We start from the raw sequence: 19,827 nt of genomic DNA, 5'->3' as shown, positions 1-19,827 counted from the left end.
TTTCCTAATGGCAATCACCTTCATTAACTTCATTTGCAATGCAATAGCAATCTTCTGTGATATGACTGCCTAATTATCTTTGTATCTAAAACTACCATTTAGGAAATCTTTAGCAAGAGACAATTGCTTCAGGGGCAGCTAGGTGGTTGAATGGATTTAGAGCCAGACCTGGAGTCAGGAGGACCTGGGTTCAGATGCTTGTTATAACTTCAGATACTTGTTAGTTGTATGACCCGTACAGGTCACTTAACTCCATTTTCCTAGTCCTTACTGCTCTTCTGCCTTGGGATTTATATTCAGTATTGATTCCAATTCAGAAATAAAGAGTTAAAAAAAGTCAACTGCTTCTTCATCAAAGCATTGATTACCCATGATTCCAGAGGACAGATAATGAAAAATGCCTCTTGATCAGGAGGCGGTAGGCACAATATAAAGCACAAGGCACACATTTTAAAGTGTAGCTGATGTGGGAATTTTGTTTTTCTTGACTATATTTATTTGGTATGAATTTTATATTTATTTGTTTTTTTCCTTTTCCCAGAGGCATGTAAGGGAGGGGAGAAATGCTTCATAACTGAAAAAAATAATCAAAATTTAAAGCCCATGGGGGGCGGGGGCAGGAATAGGCAGCTGCATTGTCAGTTGGACACCAAACATGATAGCAATAGACAAGTTCTCCTTCATAGGTTTTACTCACATTTTGACAAGTGAAAACAAACTGCATCAGTGCATTTATGTATGAAATGCATAGTATTTCAATAGCCAACAATTAAGAAAAAAACTCGTCATGCTGTTAAAAAAGTATTTGAGTTCAAACAGTTCATATTTCAAGCGAGGATTGAGCATCACTTGGCAATTCTTTTTATCTCTTATCAAAAGGATGCCTTCCTTACCTTTTAGAGTATCATTTGTATGTCCCCAGAATGTTGTGGGTTTTTTTTTTTAAGAGAGGAAGCAAATGTAAATAGAGAAAGGGCAATAGAGATAATAACCTAGTTTAGTGGAAGGTGCTTACTCTAAGAGTTAGGATACCTAAGATTCTAATTAGAATCCCAGTCATTTATCCTTGGGCAAATCACTTGCTTCTCTGGACCTTGAGTTTGGGCTTTTTTGTTTGTTTGTTTTGATTTTGATGAAGATAAAAAACTCCATACTTTGGAAGTGAAAGCTGCTATATAAAACAAGATATGATTATAATTTAATTTAGGAAGAGAGAAGGGAACAGAATTAGAATATATGTCTAATTCCAGTCCTGTACCCTAGGGAAAAAGGCACAACTGTTTTATTTCTAAATATACATCTGTTTGTTCATTTGATACAAAAACAAAAATAAAAAAAACTAGATACATCCTCGATGAAATTCTTCATTAAGGTGAACTTTTCTGTATTTGGATTCAGTGATTAACCAACATCCTCTTGATAGGCTGATTTTTGATATTTGTGCTGGTTTTTTTTTTTTTTTTGGCATGTCAATCTCTATTTTTCTAATGTTTCTTTTTCTTTTTCACTATGATGTATGAATGAGTGGTAGAAGAAGAGGCTTGATCCAGTAGCGTCAGTCACCTTACCACCTTATGGTGGCTTTACACCCCCAGAAGTAGATTTATGGTAGCATCTTGGTGGAGCGGATGAGTCTGGATTTGAATTACTCTTGTTTATTTCTGTTCAGGTGAAATTTCAACCAAGTGTCAGAAATACCTCATCAGCTCCAATGTTTTCAGGCTCACTGCAAGCTAGAAGCTAGAATTGTTTAAATCATTCCATCTACCTCCAAAGTACTGATTTGTGTTGCTAAGGTAAAATAGATTTTGCTCCTTATGCTTCTCACATATGCCAGCCGATGTTCTCACTTTCCTTCTCCGAGACATGCATGTAAACTAGTTATTTATAAGTTGTCTCCTCAGTCAGTACATAAGCTCCTTGAGGGCAGGGAGTATTTTTGTGCTTTTGCTTTTCTTTTTCTTTTGGCAGCCAGGTAGCATAGTATATAGAGCAATGGATCTGGAGTCCAGGAAGACCTGAGTTCAGATTTGACTTTAGACTGTTAACTGCTATGTCACCCTGGGCAGGTCACTTAATTCTGTTTATCTTAAAATGGGGACAGCTGGATGATGAAGTAGATAGTGTTCAAATCTGGTCTCAGACACTTACTAGCTATCCTTAGCAAGTCACTAACCCTGTTTGCTTCAATTTCCTCATCTACAAAATGAGCTAGAGAAGGAAATGACAAGACAGTTCAGTACCTTGGCCAAGAAAACTCCAAATGGGGTCAGGATGAGTTGGACATGATTAAAAATGACTAAACAACAAAATGCAGATAATAATAGCACTACCTTCCGGGGTTGTTGTGAGGATCCAATGAAATAATACTTGTATAGCTTTTTTTGACAGTACATAGCTCATAGTAGGTATTTCTATAAAGACTTGTTCTCTTCTCTTTTCCTACCCATATGTACCCTGAGTACTTAACATAGTAAGTACTTAATAAATGCTTGTTGATTAATTGGTAGTCACCAACATCTATGCAGTGCTTTAAATTTTATGAAGTTCTTTACACAGACTTCATGCAAGTTAAAAAACTCTTAAGAGCTTAAAGGTGCACTAAGTTTTTGGAACACAAGCTCATTTGAGCCACACAGCAACCCAACAAGAGGATACTACAGATATTATTGCCCCATTTACAGATGAGGGAACTGAGGATCACAGAATACATAGATGGAAGTGTCTGAGACAGGATTTATTCATTAATCCAAATCTTCCTCTAAGTTTGATTGCCTTAAAAATCCATCCTACAATGGAATCCAAAAGCACATGTAAAATTCTCTTACTTATCATTGCCCTAGGTAAAGAGGTATGTTTGGTGAGAAGTGGAAGGGGAATAAATATTCTTCTTCCCATTTAAAAAAATGGGTAAATGGAGGCAGAGAGGGCTGATGCATTTTGCCAATTGTGAGCTCTGAATGGGACCTCTGTTTCTTATACTAGTGCTGTGCCAGTGATCCACGCAGCTTCCTGATTTACTTATTCAAAAGAGTGTATTTTCCCTTGGGCAAGAAAATAATTTTCTTAGCCAGAGGATTATGGTAGGGGGCTGGAGAGCAGAAAGAGGTTGCTATCCTTTCTTGTCAGGAATAACAGAGGTCCAATGTCCAATCAGAAGCCTGTGACCTAACTGTTTAAATTTTGGCTTGGCACTGAGAGACACATTACTCTTAGGCAAAGACAGACCTTAAGCCTAGAAATAGCCTGATTCTTATTTTTAACACCCTGTCTAGCCAGACAAAAACTGATTCCTGGTTTCTCCCAAAGAACATTCCTCAATCCAAGGGTTTAAATGGAAATTTTAGACTCCCAAGCAATTTCTATAAGGAAGATCTTCCTCTGCCCTGAGAAATGTCCTCAGCACCATCCTTGAGACACCCCCCCCCCCGCTTCCATAGCTTCACCCTATAAAAGGTAACCTGGTCGAGAGCCATGTTTATAGATGTCTAGAAATTCAAGTGAACTTTTAGTGAAGGGCACAGAAGGGATACATTTTTACAGAAATTTTATTTTAATCCACACTTCATTTCTTCTCAGTTGGAAATGCTCATTAGGGATTGTGAAGCATTAGGACAAAGAAGAAGAATTCGCTTTGGAATGAATTCCAAGTAGCCCTACTGTGGGTCTTGGCACTCTGTAGAGGAGTGGTTGGCTATTTCTACAAGCAAATCCATTACTCTGGGGACTTCTTCCCAGGGGCTTCCACACACAGAGCATGAAAAAAAACCTGACATAATGACGCAGTGAGGGGTAGAGTGTAGGGATGGAGTAGTTTATAGAGAACCACCTGAAAACTGTTTGAAATTGTGTACAAGAACATTTATGAACTATAACTGTAAACGCTAGAAGATACATGCTCTCCCCCAATGTCCCTACCTATAGACACTGCTCAGAGTGTATGTAGAAAATCAGACATTTGATTTAAGGCCGATAAAGCTCTGGACTCACACATTCTGCTACCAGATTAGAGCAGAGGGTCATCACCACTCAATGAGAGCATGGGAAACTAGCAGTCTGTAGGCATAATGTAGTGGCAGGTGTTGGGGACAGTGCCACACATCCAGACACCATTTTATATCATGTCCAGTGGATGGGGAGGTGGGGAAGGGAGGATCAAAGAAGGATAGAGAATGAGACTGGAACAGATGGAAAAGAAGCCTCAGATAAGGGAAAATATGATCCCTTCCGGGGGGACCCCATTTACTATGGGGATGGGAGCAATGCCACCACATTCTCTTTTCCACAGTTTACCTCTTCTTGACCCAGTCTGGCATTTGGTTTCTGTAGAGAGAGGGCCTTGGAAGCTGCTATATCCCTAGTCCTGAGCCCAGCCCATCAGAAAAGGATGAAGTCAATTTAATGCTCAGGCTCAGCATCCATACAAGACTCCCAGGGATTCTGGGGCATGCGGGGCAGGGAGATAAGTAGGAGAGCGATGCCACAGATGAAGAAGAGAACAAAGGAGGTACAGGCACAGGCAAAGGACCAGGAATAATAGTACTCGATCCAGACTGTCTCCTCACTATCAATCATCCGCTTCACTGACTGCCTCGTGACTTCCACAGAGACGATGATACAAAGGCCTGGAAAGACAAGGGAGACATTATTCTCAGGTTCTAGTTTGTCCCTCACCCACCTGCTGAATTTGGAGCTGGCAAGGACCTCCCATCCAACTCCTTCCTCTTATAGATGGGGAAACCAAGGCTCAGAGAGGTAAAATGACTTCCTCAAGGTCACCTCCCATCCAACTCCTTCCTCTTATAGATGGGGAAACCAAGGCTCAGAGAGGTAAAATGACTTCCTCAAAGTCACCTCCCATCCAACTCCTTCCTCTTATAGATGGGGAAACCAAGGCTCAGAGAGGTAAAATGACTTCCTCAAAGTCACCTCCCATCCAACTCCTTCCTCTTATAGATGGGGAAACCAAGGCTCAGAGAGGTAAAATGACTTCCTCAAGGTCACCTCCCATCCAACTCCTTCCTCTTATAGATGGGGAAACCAAGGCTCAGAGAGGTAAAATGACTTCCTCAAGGTCACCTCCCATCCAACTCCTTTCTCTTATAGATGGGGAAACCAAGGCTCAGAGAGGTAAAATGACTTCCTTAAGGTCACCTCCCATCCAACTCCTTCCTCTTATAGATGGGGAAACCAAGGCTCAGAGAGGTAAAATGACTTCCTCAAGGTCACATAGTTAAGCAGATCGAATCAGAATTTGAACCTCGTTCTTCTGTCTTCACTCCACTGCTCACAACTTCAGGGTCATTTATGGTTACTCTGTATATCCAATCTGTTGCCAAGTTTTGTCATCTCATAACATCTCTCATATATATCCCCTTCCTTCTACCCACAGAGCTGCCTGGGTCCTCATCACCTGAAGCCTAAACTATGACAATGGCCTTTTTAATTAGCCTCCCTACCTCAAGTCTTTCTATGCAGCTGTCAGATTGATCTTAAAGTGTAGACCTGACCACATCACCCTCCTATTCATTTAAACCCAGTAGCTTCTTCTTATCTCTGGCATCATATATGAAGTCTTGTTTGGCTTTTTAAAAAAAACTGATACTCAGTAGGGATTTCAAGGCAGAAGAGCGGCAAAGGCTAGGCAATGAGGGTTAAGTGTCTTGCCCAGGATCACATAGCTGGGAAGTGTCTGAGGTCAGATATGAACCCAGGATCTCCCATCTTTAGGCCTAGCTCTCAATTCCCTGAGCCACCCAGCTGCCCACCCCGTTTAGCTTTTAAGAAGGTTCTTTGCACTTGATCCCTTTCTCCCTTTCTCCCTTTCAGTCTTCTTAAAAGTACTCCCCTCTAGGATCTACTACCAGCACTGAATATCTCTCTGCACTAAAAATCATAGAAGAAGCCTTAAAGGACATTTAGTCTAAATTCCTCATTTTATCAATGAGGAAATTGAAGGCCCATGGTTGATTTATAGATTTATTTTTAGAATTTCTTTCATCTGTACCGTTCCCATTAAATTTGAAGCACAGTCAGCCACAATTTCCAGGGAACAAGGCAGAGTCTCTGTCTCTCTAATCCACCCTACCGTCCTTTTACCTACACCCAAACATCTTACCTGCAAACGTATAGAATAGAGCCGCTGGCTTCAGAAGATATTCCCTTTTTTTCCTGAAGGACAGAAGGATGAAGATGGTTCCCATGATCATGAAAGCGATGCTGAAGATGGCAATGGCTGCTGCAGAGATGCTGAATTCTACCGAGATATCAATAAGGGCAGAGACTGGTCAGCCCATCCCTCCGTACTATCTCCCTTGCTACCAACAGCTTTGCTGCATCTAATCTGGGCCACCAACCAAATTGGTGAAATTTGTGTTTGCTCCCCGAGGATAAGGAAACCCCCTTGGGATAGGATGACTAGGGAGAATGAGGTTCCTAATTAGGAAGGTGGAGAGGAAATTAGTTGGTCTTGGGGATTTTCTTGGCAAAGATACTGGACTGGCTTGTCATTTCCCTCTCTGGCTCATGAAGAACTGAAACAAACAGAGTTAAGTGACTTGCCCACGGTCACCCAATTAGTAAGTGTCTGAGGTCATATTTGAACTCAGGAAGCTGAGTCTTCCTGACTCTAGGCACAGCCTCTATCCACTTAGCTGCTCACACTCATTCTTAAAGGCCACTAGTGTAAGCTACTGCTTCTAGGCACTGAACACTAGCCCCCCAATGACTTCTTGAATATTCCCAAAACACTTATTTGCAGAAGGTCATTTATGCCAGGGGGATAGGCATGATGGGTCCCCATCATGTCAGAGAACCAGAAGAGAGATTTAGGAAGGCTGACATGATCATACTTCTTTATACACCTTCTAGGATTTGGTAGAAAATATGCATATATATTTGCTTTTAGCAGGCTTAGAATTCTAATAATTATCTCTTTTACCACAACCCTCCAGGACCTTCTTTAAGGTCTTTAGGGGACACGAAGCTAGGCTTCAACAACAAAGAGTGAAGGAAGAAGAGGCATTTTAACCAGTTGGGGACATTGGCACTGGTCTGTTTTAATTAGCAGCTGAAAAGTCAGCCCTTTCAGTCAAAGGACTTGGCATTTTTGTTCAACACAGAATTCTTCTGGAAAACCTATTCAAGTCCCTTTCCCCATCATGGACTTACCTTTTTGTGTGGTGAATTCAAAGATTTCTGAGCTCTCTCCTGGGTTAAAATGTCTGAAGTATGAACAGTTCTTCTCTGTAAAGGAGAGAGAGAAGGACTCAGTTGTCCTGGGAAGGACTCAACTTGAGTACAGAAATGGGAAATGAAATGTAAGCCCAGTCTTATTTGGATATTGATAAGGAGTCTAAGTGAGTAGGAACCTTCGCCTTCCCCTCAAGAGTATAAATCTTCATCTGGGTCTTTTATTGAAAAATGATGATTTTCACATGTATATAAGTGAATCATGATCATTATGAAAATATTATATAAATATATATAATTATGCATATAAAACAGCCCACATAATATCTGAACTAAGTTTAAAATATAATAATCTATTTTTTTTAATCAATTAAATGTCATAACAAATTTTACATGTTTTTCAAAATTTTGAAATTCAAATTCTCTCCCTTCCTGGCTTCCTTCCCCTCTCCCTGAGATAGGAAGCCATTCAATCTAGGTTATACATGTGTGATCATGCAAAACATATTTCCACATTACAGACCCAAACATTTTAAAAGATTTAAAAATTCTTTACCTTCTGGGGGCAGCTGGGTAGCTCAGTGGATTGAGAGCTAGGCCTAGAGACGGGAGATCCTAGGTTCAAATCTAGCCTTAGACACTTCCCAGTTGTGTGACCCTGGGCAAGTCACTTGTCCCCCATTGCCTAGCCCTTACCACTCTTCTGCCTTGGAGCCAATACATAGTATTTATTGACTCCAAGACAGAAGGTAAGGGTTTAAAAAAAAATCTTTACCTTCTGTCTTAGGATTGATTCTAAGGCAGAAGAATTGTGAGGGATAGGCAATAGGAGTTAAGTGACTCACCTGAAGTCACACATCTAGGAACTGTCTGAAGACAAATTTGAACCCAGAACCTCCCATCTCTAGATCTGACTTTCCGTCCACTGAGCCATCTAACTATCCCTTCCTTCCACTTCTAAAACAACTTTAAAGTTAGAACAGAGGTCTGATCATGGGTACCTGTAGCTCTCAATGTAGGGCCAAATATGGCCATTGACCTAATTTCATATATAGCCTTTCGCAAGTTTGATTTCAAAGGAGATTTCAAATCAATGGCCATAAAGCTGTCACTCCCTGAATAACTTTCCCACAGGCAAGCCCAAGCCTCCTGAGGCTTGATAAGAACCACTGAAGAACTATAAATCAACAATTTAAACTATCCTCAGGAGCAGCTAGGTAGCACAGTGGGTAGAGCTCTAGGCCTGGAATCAGGTTTTAAAAAAAAGGTTTAAAGGTTTTTAAAAAGCTATTCTCAAAGGATTCCCTTCCATTCCTACCTCATGCCCCACAGGAAGATTCTGATTCACTAGAGGAAGGTAATAAGCATTTATATAATACCCACTAGGTGCCAGGCACTTCACAAATACTCATTTGATTCTCACAATAACCATGCACAATAGATGCTGTTATTATCCTATTTTACAGTTGAAGAAACTGAGGCAAGTGACTTGGCCATGATTATATAGCCAGCAAATTTCTGAGATCCAATTTGGACTCAGGGGTTCTTGACTCTAGGCCCAATGCTCCATTCATTCCGCCATCTAGATGTGGCTGAGGTTGTTCAGTCATTTCAATTATGCCCTTGTGACCACATTTAGAGTTTTCTTGCTAAAAATACTGGAGTGGTTTGCCATTTTCTTTTCTACTTCATTTCACAGATGATGAAAGTGAGGCAAAGAGGGTTAAGTGATTTGCTGGGGCTCACACAGCCAGGAAATATTTGAGGCCAGATTTGAATTTATATCTTCCTGAGTCCAAGCCTAGCACTCTATCCATGAAGCCAACTAGTTGTCCTTATCACCTGTCTGTACTAGATTGAAAAGCTGGAGACTCAGAGCAGTGTAATTAATGATGGTCTCAACCATTAAAGGATACTGGGCTTCCCACTATGGTGGGCATCTTGCCCTCTTTCTTGCTATTACACCCCTTCTTCCCACCAGGACTGATGATCTTCAAGTGGACCAACAGAGATCATGTACTTCCTCATCCCCTGCCAAAGTGGAGGTAAATCTACTTGGAGTTGAGCTGCTCTGATTGGTGCATAAAGTGAAGGCTCCCCTCAGTATATTTATTTAGCCTTCCTACCAATCATCTATTTACATTAGGCGTGGCAGACTTTTAGCCACATGGGGGATAGAAGAAAGGTGTTTCCCTCCTAGCTGGTCTTCCTTTGTGAGTGGTACCTTGTGTTCCCAGGTCCTCCCTCAGAGCCAAGCCTTTCTCTTTTTCTTGAAAGTGGGGTAGGATGATCCGAGTATTGATGGAAAAGGAAAAATATTGCCTGAGGTACCAATTAGAAGATCACACTCAGCTGCCACCTAGCTATTGGGCTCATTTTCTGTCCAGAGTTTTACCTTCTTTGCAACTTTTAAAATATTATAGAATATGAATCATTAAAATCTCTCTAGGTTATCTGCAATTAAAGAGAGAGTCTATCTCTGTCCTTCATATACATTTATATCTATTTATGCATATAAGTGTATACTTATACACATATATATGTATATGTTTACATGTGTATGTGTCTATATACACACAGCAGTATAAAAATTCTTCATCTCTCCTATATGCTTTAATATCCATTACTCTGTCCCTGTACATTTAATCATGGAGATTCACATGTATAATGAATAATATCTCAGAGAAATTGGTTTCTTTCAAAATAAAAAGTAAAAGAATCTCTTAAAGCAAAGGAATATTGGGTAAATGAACTCATCACTCTTCTGGAAGACCACAAAAACTAAATGTCAGGATAGTACAGTCACCAAAAATGGTGACCAATATCTCCTCCATGTGGCCTCTGTATAGTTTGACTACAGTCTTTGTCTTAAAGTCTTGCCTTCCTTCCCCTTGAATTCAGTGAAAGAAACGGTAGCAGTCATAGCAGTGGTGTGGTCTTACTTCCCTCCTGTTTCCTTCCACCCTGTCCTGTATTCCTTTGAACTTTTCAATAGCATCACCTATTCTTTCTTCTTTAGGAACGGGAGATGCCAAGTCCTCTTGGAGATTCAGTGGATAAACATTAGATACCATAGTCTACAATGTCCTGCTACCACAGCCTCTATCTTTACCTCTATTTTTGAGAACTTCATTAAAAGAAAAATCTCTCTCTCTCTCTCTCTCTCTCTCTCTCTCTCTCTCTCTCTCTCTCTCTCTCTCTCTCTCTCTCTCTCTCTCCCCACCCCCAAACCCCAATCATAAAGCCCATTGGTAAGTGTGAAGATTAAAATTAATAGTCAATAACAATTATTATATTTATAAGATTTATTAAAATTTAAAAAAAAATTAGAGTGAAAAGAGGAAGAGAGAAGCAGAGCCTCAGGACTCAAACTAAGGGACTTCTGGGGGGGATAAAGTCCAAAGGTTCAAAATCTCCATTTATGCATAGGGTACTTTTTCCTTATTGGTAGAAATAAATGCCCTGAACCAGCATGAAGGACAAAGTTTAAGAGAAGAGAGATCTCTCTCTTGAACCTTTGAGTCTTGTGAGGTTCTTTTTTCTCCCAGTCTCAAGAAAGGCAATAGTTGATGCCAACCTCACTTCAGGTTGTTCAAGGAAAGAACTCTGGAAAAAAACCAACATGAGAGGAACTGGCTGTCTCAATCATCCCCATCCCTGGCTTGCTACACTAGAGACTTCGGGGAATTTTTGTTTGGTTGGGATCCAGTTCTCTTCTTCTCTCTCTTGTTTGACTGGAGGTTCTTTGTTCCCAATGGAAAACCCCCCTCACTCTGCCTTGTGTTGTATGTATTCTCTCCTATGTATGCTTTCTTTAACCCCCCTCCTTTTTGAAAAAACTAGTTGCTTTGTGATTTTCTCTATGTTAATTGTGGAACTAGTATTTGGAGGAAAGACAGTTAAGCTTTGGACAGTTAAGCTTCCCCCAGTAATGAATAACAATCAGAAGTTAGTTTGAATCTGAAAACCATATCCCTAAGACTAACAATATTTAAGGGAGCAGATAGACATCATTATAGACCGATACACTCCTCTTTGAGGAGGGAAAAGGGGTTAAGCTTCTGGTCTCAAATTCTTGTTTCCCCTCCTGGAAGGAGTTAAAAATCTCCTTTGAAGAAGGATGAAGAGGGAAGAAGCTAGAGATGTCTATTTTGACCCCTTTCAAGCCACACAATGATACCTCCATGCTACTTGTGGAGAAACAATCCTCATTATGTGTGCATATATATCCATTTCAGCTTCCATACTCATAATGGGTATAGCAATATAAGAGATATTAGTAAGTAAGCATTCAACCATGCAAAAAGAAATTGGTCTGACCTATAAAGGAAACACACTGGAAAATTGACTCTCCAATTATACTCTAACATGAAAGGAAAAAAAAATACTAGTTTTTCTCTAGCAGTTCCCCAAATTCTAGCATAACAAAGAAGAGTCCTAGATTGGGTGCCTGAAAATGTATAGGGGATCCAAATATATCCTGAATGATGATTGTGAAGCACCATATGTTGTATGCTTTTATTGTTATTATTGTGTCCTTTGTTTCATAGAGTACCAATCATATCATAAATTAAGGACTTGACCATGAATTTGATGTAAGTGAGTCAAAGTTGCCCAGTCATCAGCCTCACTCTCTCTTCCAAAGTCATCCAACTCTAGTGGCAAGAAAAAAGTCAGAATGACCAATGATAGCCCAGGATGCAGCGTGTGGCTTTGACATTTTCAATGTCTGACCAAGCTCCAAGCTTGCCTCAGCTGCTTCATGATCATTGGAACAAATTATTCTTATTTTTTTATTCTACTAAGGGAAGTCTTCACATGCTTAGGGTCAACATTCCCCTAAGTCACTGGTGGGTTTGAGGCCTGTCAGTTATTCTCAACATCATTTACCAGTCTGTCAAGATGGTTTTACTAACATGTGGCCATTCTGTGCTCTGCATGCTTCTTAGAGATGCAAGTGAAAGTTGGGGGACATACAAAGGTGGATGAGCAACCCTGAAAAGGCTCAAGTTTCTCCTAACTTTCACTCAAACTTACAGATTGGGTCCCTGGGGAGTTATTTTGAGGTTAAAAGAGTTATTTTGATGTTTTAGGTGAAAGAACCCTTCCTAACACTATCTTTAACTTAATTTTTGTTCTATCTGACAATGCCTTGCCAAACCCCAATCTTAGATTACTTCCATCATCTCTTGCCACATGAAAGAAAAGAAACTAAGAAAATTGTGGTGACTCTATATATTTATGTTAAAAAAAATCTTAATTGGGGCCTGGATACAACAAGGCAATCCTTTATACATCCCTAACTGATTTGCTTTCCCCCTGACTACAGTAACTACTCCAAATCTTTCATCTCTCTTCAAGACTTCCATAGCACTCTCTCCAACACTCTTAGTTGAAGACTTCAGCTTAAGACTTTAACTGAAAAAAATTGAGGTCATTTGATGAGAGCTCCATTTTCTTTTCTTCTCTTTGTCCTTCCTCATCTCAAATCACTCAGAGATCTTCTCACACTATATCCCACCTCCCTCTTTATACCTGTTTCCCATGAAGAGATGGTCTAGCTAAGGCAAGCTATTCTACATACCTCCTTGATAACATCTTCTAGTATTCTTGAGTAGATTGTCCCTTTCAATCATTTCCACTCTGGAAATGCACAAAGACAATCGTCATCCTCGGTTACCGAGAGACGACTACTACTACTACTACTACTCTCTAATGTCCAGTCTCTTGAACCTGAAAACCATATCCTCTGGACTAACAATATTTAAGGGAGCAGATAGATACTGTAAATCTTGAAATCTCTCAGATTTGTGAATGTTAAAAATTTCCCCACCAGGGAATTCTTAATTGGAACAAATTCCCTACTGAGAAACATTCCCCATTTTGATGTGAGAACTCGCCAGGATCAGAAATGGGAGGACCTCTACTCCAACCGTACTTAAGACTGCTTTAGGGGGAAAAAACTCCTTGCTAAACAAAGAAAGTACTTGGATCCATGCTTATGGCGGGGCAAGGAGTTCTTTGAGCCAGGCCTGTTTTTAGAATTGATACAATGAGATGCTAGGTGCCTAAAAGGGTCGGGCAAGTTTTGTCTCAATGAGATTAGTTGACTCAGCTGTGTTTTTACTGGTTCAGACTTACTGAGGAGATTTGTCGACTTAGCAGGAATTCAGATGGGCAGTCCTTTGGAAAGTGTCTACAGTGATTGGTAGATGTAGGGACTTAGGGGAGGTGACATGGGAGAAAAACCTCTATATAAGAAAAAGCAGAATCTCTTGAGATATATATCCTTTTGGAGAAAGCCTTTTGGAGGATCTCTGATGAGGACCGCTTGGGAAGAATCTCTTGAGAGAGGCCTTTTGGAACAGTCTCTGGCTGGAAGGCTCTCTGGTGAAGTCAGCTGAGATGGAGCTGGCCTGATTTCACTAGAATCCTTGTTTAGTCAGACCTTGTGGTGAGTGTTAAAAAACTGACTGATTTCTCTCTTAAGACTCAGGTCTAGGCCATATTGGCTTGAGGCCCTTCATACTTATTCCTTTCTTACTCTCTCTCTCTTTCTTTGATTACTTATTGTATTGTTAATTAAAATCTCTATAAAACCCAATTGACTTGGGTATTTGAATAATTGGGAATATTTCCCTGGCGACTACTTTATATTTGATTTAAAAACCAAGACACTGTAGTGAAACATATTTCTGCGGTCAAATTTACTCACCCTCTCTTATATCTATCACAATTTATATCTTCCACCATTTTAACTCACTACAGTTTAAGACCTCAACCATTTTAAATCTCACAATACTAGGAGCAGATAGATAAGGGAGCAGATAGATCCTTGCCACCTAAAAATATGGCCATGCTGTCCCCATTTTTTAAAAACAACTCTTATTTGACTACCATCTCTGCTAGCTATTATCCTATAGCTTTTCTCCTTTTCTTGGCTAAATTCCTTAAGAAGGCCATCTACAATAATTTCTTCCATCTGCAATCATTTCCCCCATCTACAGTCAAGTGCCTTCATTTCCTCTCCTCTTTATATTAAACTCACTTGAATTTAGCTTCCTACCTCTTCAGGAAACCAAAACTTCTCTTTTCAAAGTCACCTGTGATTTTTAAATTGTCAAACTATCATTTTATCCACATCCACTCTTTATGATCTCCCTGCAGCTTTGGCATTTGATTATCCTCTTCTCCCGAATTTTGTGATTCTAATTTCTCCTAATTTTCCCCCTGCCTCTTCTGTTTCTTCTGGGTAGAGAGGGAAATTTAAACCTGGGTCTCCTGACTCTTAGTCATAGTATTCAAGCACTGTGATCTTAGTACTATGTGCCAAGTACTGTACTTAGGACTGTACAAATATTATTTTATCATCATCACAACCCTGTGGAATAGGTGCTATTTTTATCCACATTTTACAGATGAGGAAACTGAGACAAATGGAGATTATGTGACTGGCCCAGGATCAAAGGGCTGTTAGGTTGCATAGTTGATATTAGGAATACTCATCTTCCTGAATTCAACTCTGGCTGCAGACACTAGCTGTGTAACCCTGGATAAGTCACCAAACCTTGTTTGCCTCAGTTCCTCATCTGTAAAATGAGCTAGAGAAGGAAATAGCAAACCATACGAGTATATAGTGATACTAGTATCACTGCCAAGAAAACCCCAACTGGGACCCTAAAGAGTTGGACACGACTGAAATGACTGAACATCTGGCACCTACTAAGTATTTAATAAATACTTGATGATTAAGGATTTAGAAGGACAGTTGAGGATCTGGGAACACCTTAGATTGGATTATCATTGATTGGATATGCAAATTAATACGAGTTTAAAGTATTCTGGTTGACAGAATGTTGGCTAGCAGAAATCTTATTTTATTTTAAAAAATTAATGACACCACAAATTATGTGAAATCAATTGGGAATGCTGCTTCAGGAAGAGGGGGAAGTGTTAGCTCATGTTCTAGCTCCATAGACATCAGTGTCTGATGCCTCTTCATGGCACAGAGCTGATGTGAAGATTATAAGGGCTATGGAGCACTGGCCTGGTGATAGATAATAGATTGGTTGTCTAAAGAGACTAGCCTAGATGATTGCAGAGAGAATCCATACCAGAGGGTTGATCATCAGATACTAGACATAAGAACCACAGAAGGTAAAAATTACCAAGGTATCATGGAGTTGGGATTTGCATTGATGGGGGGAGAATCTAACCCAGTGAAACCATAACTCTTTTTGAAATACCAAATGTTCAGCCTCTGTGGTTGAATTATCATTAATACCCTCAAGTAAACCTTCATAATGATATGTTACTGGGACTTAAACCTTTTTTAAATGCTCTCAATAAATATTTATTTTCTTTCCTTCCCACTCCCATGGTATCCTCCTATGAGGAAAAAAAAAAGATAAACAAAATCTCTAACAAATTCTCACATTGGCCATGTCAAAAAATGTAGGTCTTATTCTGCCTCCCAAGTCCATCAGCTCTGCCAGGAGGTTGGAGGCATGGTTCACACTGGGTGGGATTTCTAGGGCTCTGACCAAATTCCTTCTGGCGAAAATATTTCCCTCCTTTTCCAATTGTCATGGACCACTTTATCCACATCTCTCCTTTAGTCACATCTCCCTTACCTTGATCTATTGACTTTATATTATATTTATCTGTATATATGTGGAATCTAAAATCTAAACTCTTTGGAGGCAAGGATTATGCCATTTAAAAACAATCTGAATGATCCCAATACTTAGCACAGTGCCTAACACACAGTAGGTGCTTAATAAAAATTTTGTAGAGTTAAATTTAATCAAAGTGCTTCGCCCTTCTTTCAACAAATCAGGCTAGTTCCTAGGCACATACAACCCCATTCAAGAACCTATCTACCCTCTCCACTGCCTCCTCCAGAACTAGATTTAGCTCAAACTTCAAAACTCTTGTTTTTACTTTTATTTATTTATTCATTCATTCATTCATTCATTCATTCATTCATTCATTCATTCATTCATTCATTCATTTGTTTGTTTGTTTGTTTATTCATTCATTCATTTATTTATTTGTTTGTTTGTTTGTCTGTCTATGTGTTTGTTTGTTTGTTTATTTGTTTATTTATTTTTAACTCTTACCTTCTGTCTTAGAATCAATACTGTGTATTGGTTCCAAAGGAGACTAGCAATAAGGGCTAATAATGAAGATTACATGACTTGCCCAGGGTCACACACTTAGGAAGTGTCTAAGGCCCATTTTGGACCCAGGATCTCCTGTTTCTTTTGTTTTTAATAAAATTCTGTTCCAAGGTAGTCCCTCCAATTAATCACTGTTGATGATTAAATGGAGAGAGTATAGAGTGAATGAATAGATAAAAAAAATTGTTAATAAATTAAATGCTTACTATGTGCCAAGAACTGGAGCTACAGAGAGAAAAATAGAGATAATTCCTGCTCTTGAGGAACTCATGCTCTAATTGGGGAAAGAAGACATGGAATAACAGCATTTCTATATGGGGAGGTGAAGTTGATGTCCAAGGGAAATGGGGCATTGGATAAGTTGCTTCTTTTCCCTGAGTCCACTGAACTTTGCAACAAGGACAAAACCAACATCATCAAGGGATGGGGAATGGTAGTGAGAGAGTATGTGTTTTGAGAATGGAGAACCAGAGGGAATTGGATTGATTTCATCTGTGTGGTTATTAGAATTTATAGAATATTTTTACTTTTTTGAGACCTTAAAAAAACCAGCTGAGGACATTTCCAGCTTTTCAGGCTTAAGAATTCTATAGTTGGAAGGGGTCTTAATAAGTTTATTTCACCCTCCCCCCCCTTCTCTTTCCCATTCTGCCACCTAGATAGGACCACCTTGATTTCCCATTCCGATAGCTTGTCCTTTCCTATTAGGAGTGCTTAGTTGTGTTTCAGTTTTAGTTAGTTTCATTTAGTTTAGTTCAATTTAGTTTAGTGCTAGATTTCAAAGTCAGGCCACAAATGAATGATGCTACTTGCTGGTGCTGCTTCCACTGGAAATTAGAGAAATTCAGGGAGAACTGTTCCTGATACAAGAAGAAGAAAAATGAAAGAGTGTTTTTCCAAAAGAAAAGAGAACCCATGGAACCAGAGACATGCTGAGGTATTAATGAGCACTAGCTTTGCCAGGGGCTGATAGTCAAGCTGGAGGGCAAAGAAAAAAAAAACACAACCAAGCAAGCAGGTGCTCAGTGCCACTGGTCTAAGCAATGCTCAGCAGTGACCAGGATGAGAGGAGAGATTCCAGGAATACAGCCCAGCTACCTGGATTATATTCAAGGCACGGCTCCTGGGACAGGTCATGTTCCACTGTCCAGTGGCTCAGCTCTCTAAGTGTTCTTGTTTCTTACTTGTGTGGACTGTTCCCTCACTTATAAAAATCAATGGATTTTTAAAAGGCAGGTGCCGCAGGGTAAGGCGGGTTAGACCAGAACTTTTCTGCCTATACTTAGACTCTGGAGAAGCTGCCCTGCCCTGTTCATCCTCAACCCAAGGGAGCTGGTAAAGTGAGCAATATGTTTATGGGGCCACATTTAGCACAAGCAGGCAAGGAGGCCTGGGCATCTCTGCTATGCAACGCCCAAACATCCATATGCCAGTGTCCATCAAGATTCCTCCTTGTGCCCCTTAGCTATCTGTCTCGAGAGTCTGCTTTCCTGAGAAATTCCTGAGTCTTAAATGCATTTGGTAGCGATCAGAAAAGGCGGAGGTCTCTTCAGGCAAATGGGGCTTGGGTTCTATTTCTAGGAATGATTTCCAAACACCCTAAAAACCAGTGATTGATTTATAAAACCAGATGTTGATCCTAACTAGTCTTGAGGATAAAGGTGCACCTAGGCCACATTGCTATTTTGGGGAGAAGCTGCCGGAATATGGAATTTTTGACTCTTAGAAGTGGAAGGGACCTTTAGAGGTCATGTAGCGTAACTCCCCAGTTTGCAGTGGAGGAAACTGAGGCCAGGCAGGATTAGTGAGGTGCTTGAGATGACTGGAGTGCTAGGTAAATAGAGCTGATGTTTGAATATAGGTCTTCTGATTTCAAATCCAATCATCTTTCCAGCTGCTTCCAATGCCTCTGGAGTCATGCCATGTAGTTCTTTGGTCACATACCTTCTGCCTCAATTTCTTCAATTGTAAAGTGGAGCCAATAATAGCACCTACCCCCAGGATTGGTAGGAGGATAAAATGAGATATTTGTAAACTATTTAACACTGTGTCTGGCAAAGAGTAGGCTTTTAATGAATGCTCACTTCCTTAACTTATGATTTAAATAGTAGGACACATAGCTGAGTGCTCTAAAGCAAACCAACAAATTATTTTTTGAGCCTGAGACCACTGGACCTGGAATTTCTTCTAGCTTTTGCATGGGGTTCTTAACTTGGAGTCCATGAACTTTTTTTTAATCACTTACCTTCTGTCTTAGAATCAGTACTATGAGTCAGTTCCAAGACAGAAGAGCCATAAGGCTAGGCCATGGGGGTTAGGTGACTTGACCATGGTCACACAGCTAGGAAGTGTCTGAGGCCAGATTTAAACCCAGGACTTCTCATCTCAGCACCTGGCTCTCAATCCAATGAGCCACCCATCTGCTCTCTTATGAACTTGGTTTTGAAAAAATACTTAGTTGTCTCTTAATGTAATGGTATTTTGGGGGACAATCTACATATTTTACTTTATGAATTTAGAAACACTATTCTCATAAGGGGTCCACAGGCTTCACCAGACTGCCAAAGGGGATCCATAACACAAACAAAAGTTAATAACCCTCTGGTTGAAGATCTGGTCAAGTAGTTTCAGATGGAAAGTCACAGAGAAGGACTGAACATCTCTGCTCTTTACTTTCCCCTTCTGCTTTCTAGACTCTTGTCCTGCCCATCTATCCTTTCTTCTGGGCTAATAACTTCTGCCGTAGAAGGACAAAAAGAAATATATATATATATATAATACTCGCTAGTCATGGAAGCCAATACCATCATCACAAGCAGTTGCACTACGGATTGTAGGGGCTGGAATAGACAAGCAGTTTTCTAGAGACCTGGGAAACCCAGACACTGTCCACTCTTTTCCACATGCAACTTTTTGGAGGGAAGGGGTTGAAGTGGGAAAGAAAACAAGGAAATAGGCACGTTACCCCCTGGTAGGCTGATAGGTCCACAGCTCTTGTCATTGGTGTTGCCCATGTAGATCCTTTTGGTGCAAAGCCTCCAGAGACCAAAGTGGGCTGCTTCGCAAGTGGTATTATACTTTTCCACCCGGGGGCTCAGAACTGCCCAGTGATCTGTTACCACCGCAGCCATCAACAAGCAGACGCCTACCAGGATGATGCAGAAAGTCAACCGGACTTTCAGGGCCTTGGCCTCAGACATGGTGACTGAACCGGGGGTTCGGCAGGCTCAGGGGAGCTGATTCCCTCTTGTCCAAATGGCTTAAAACTGGTCAATAGTGGGCTGAGGCAGTGGTTGGTGTGGGATGGTGGCCGTGTCAAGCAGGGGCGTGGGGTCTAGGAGTGGTGTGAGCCTAAGCACTTTCAAATGTCAGTCCCAAGGAGCCGAGCATTTAGGAGAGGGGGACGTCGGCACAGCTGCTAAGTCGTGTCAGGGGCAGTGAGAAAGGCTTCTAT

General features: G+C 40.4%; 1 protein-coding gene across 1 annotated transcript; it reads right to left on the bottom strand.

Annotated features, from left to right (window-relative positions):
• Positions 1-1,976: 1,976 nt before the first annotated feature.
• CACNG1 (calcium voltage-gated channel auxiliary subunit gamma 1) lies at positions 1,977-19,827 on the bottom strand. Its single transcript, XM_001370308.4, has 4 exons — positions 19,339-19,827; positions 7,171-7,245; positions 6,119-6,256; positions 1,977-4,625 (listed from the first exon to the last, which is right to left on the bottom strand). Exons 1-4 carry the CDS (start codon positions 19,571-19,573, stop codon positions 4,399-4,401), a joined length of 675 nt encoding a protein of 224 aa, XP_001370345.1. The 5' UTR covers positions 19,574-19,827; the 3' UTR covers positions 1,977-4,398.

Source organism: Monodelphis domestica, chromosome 2 (genome assembly GCF_027887165.1).
Source record: "Monodelphis domestica isolate mMonDom1 chromosome 2, mMonDom1.pri, whole genome shotgun sequence".
Lineage (NCBI taxonomy): Eukaryota > Metazoa > Chordata > Mammalia > Didelphimorphia > Didelphidae > Monodelphis > Monodelphis domestica.
This window is presented reverse-complemented; position numbering and strand designations above follow the sequence as displayed.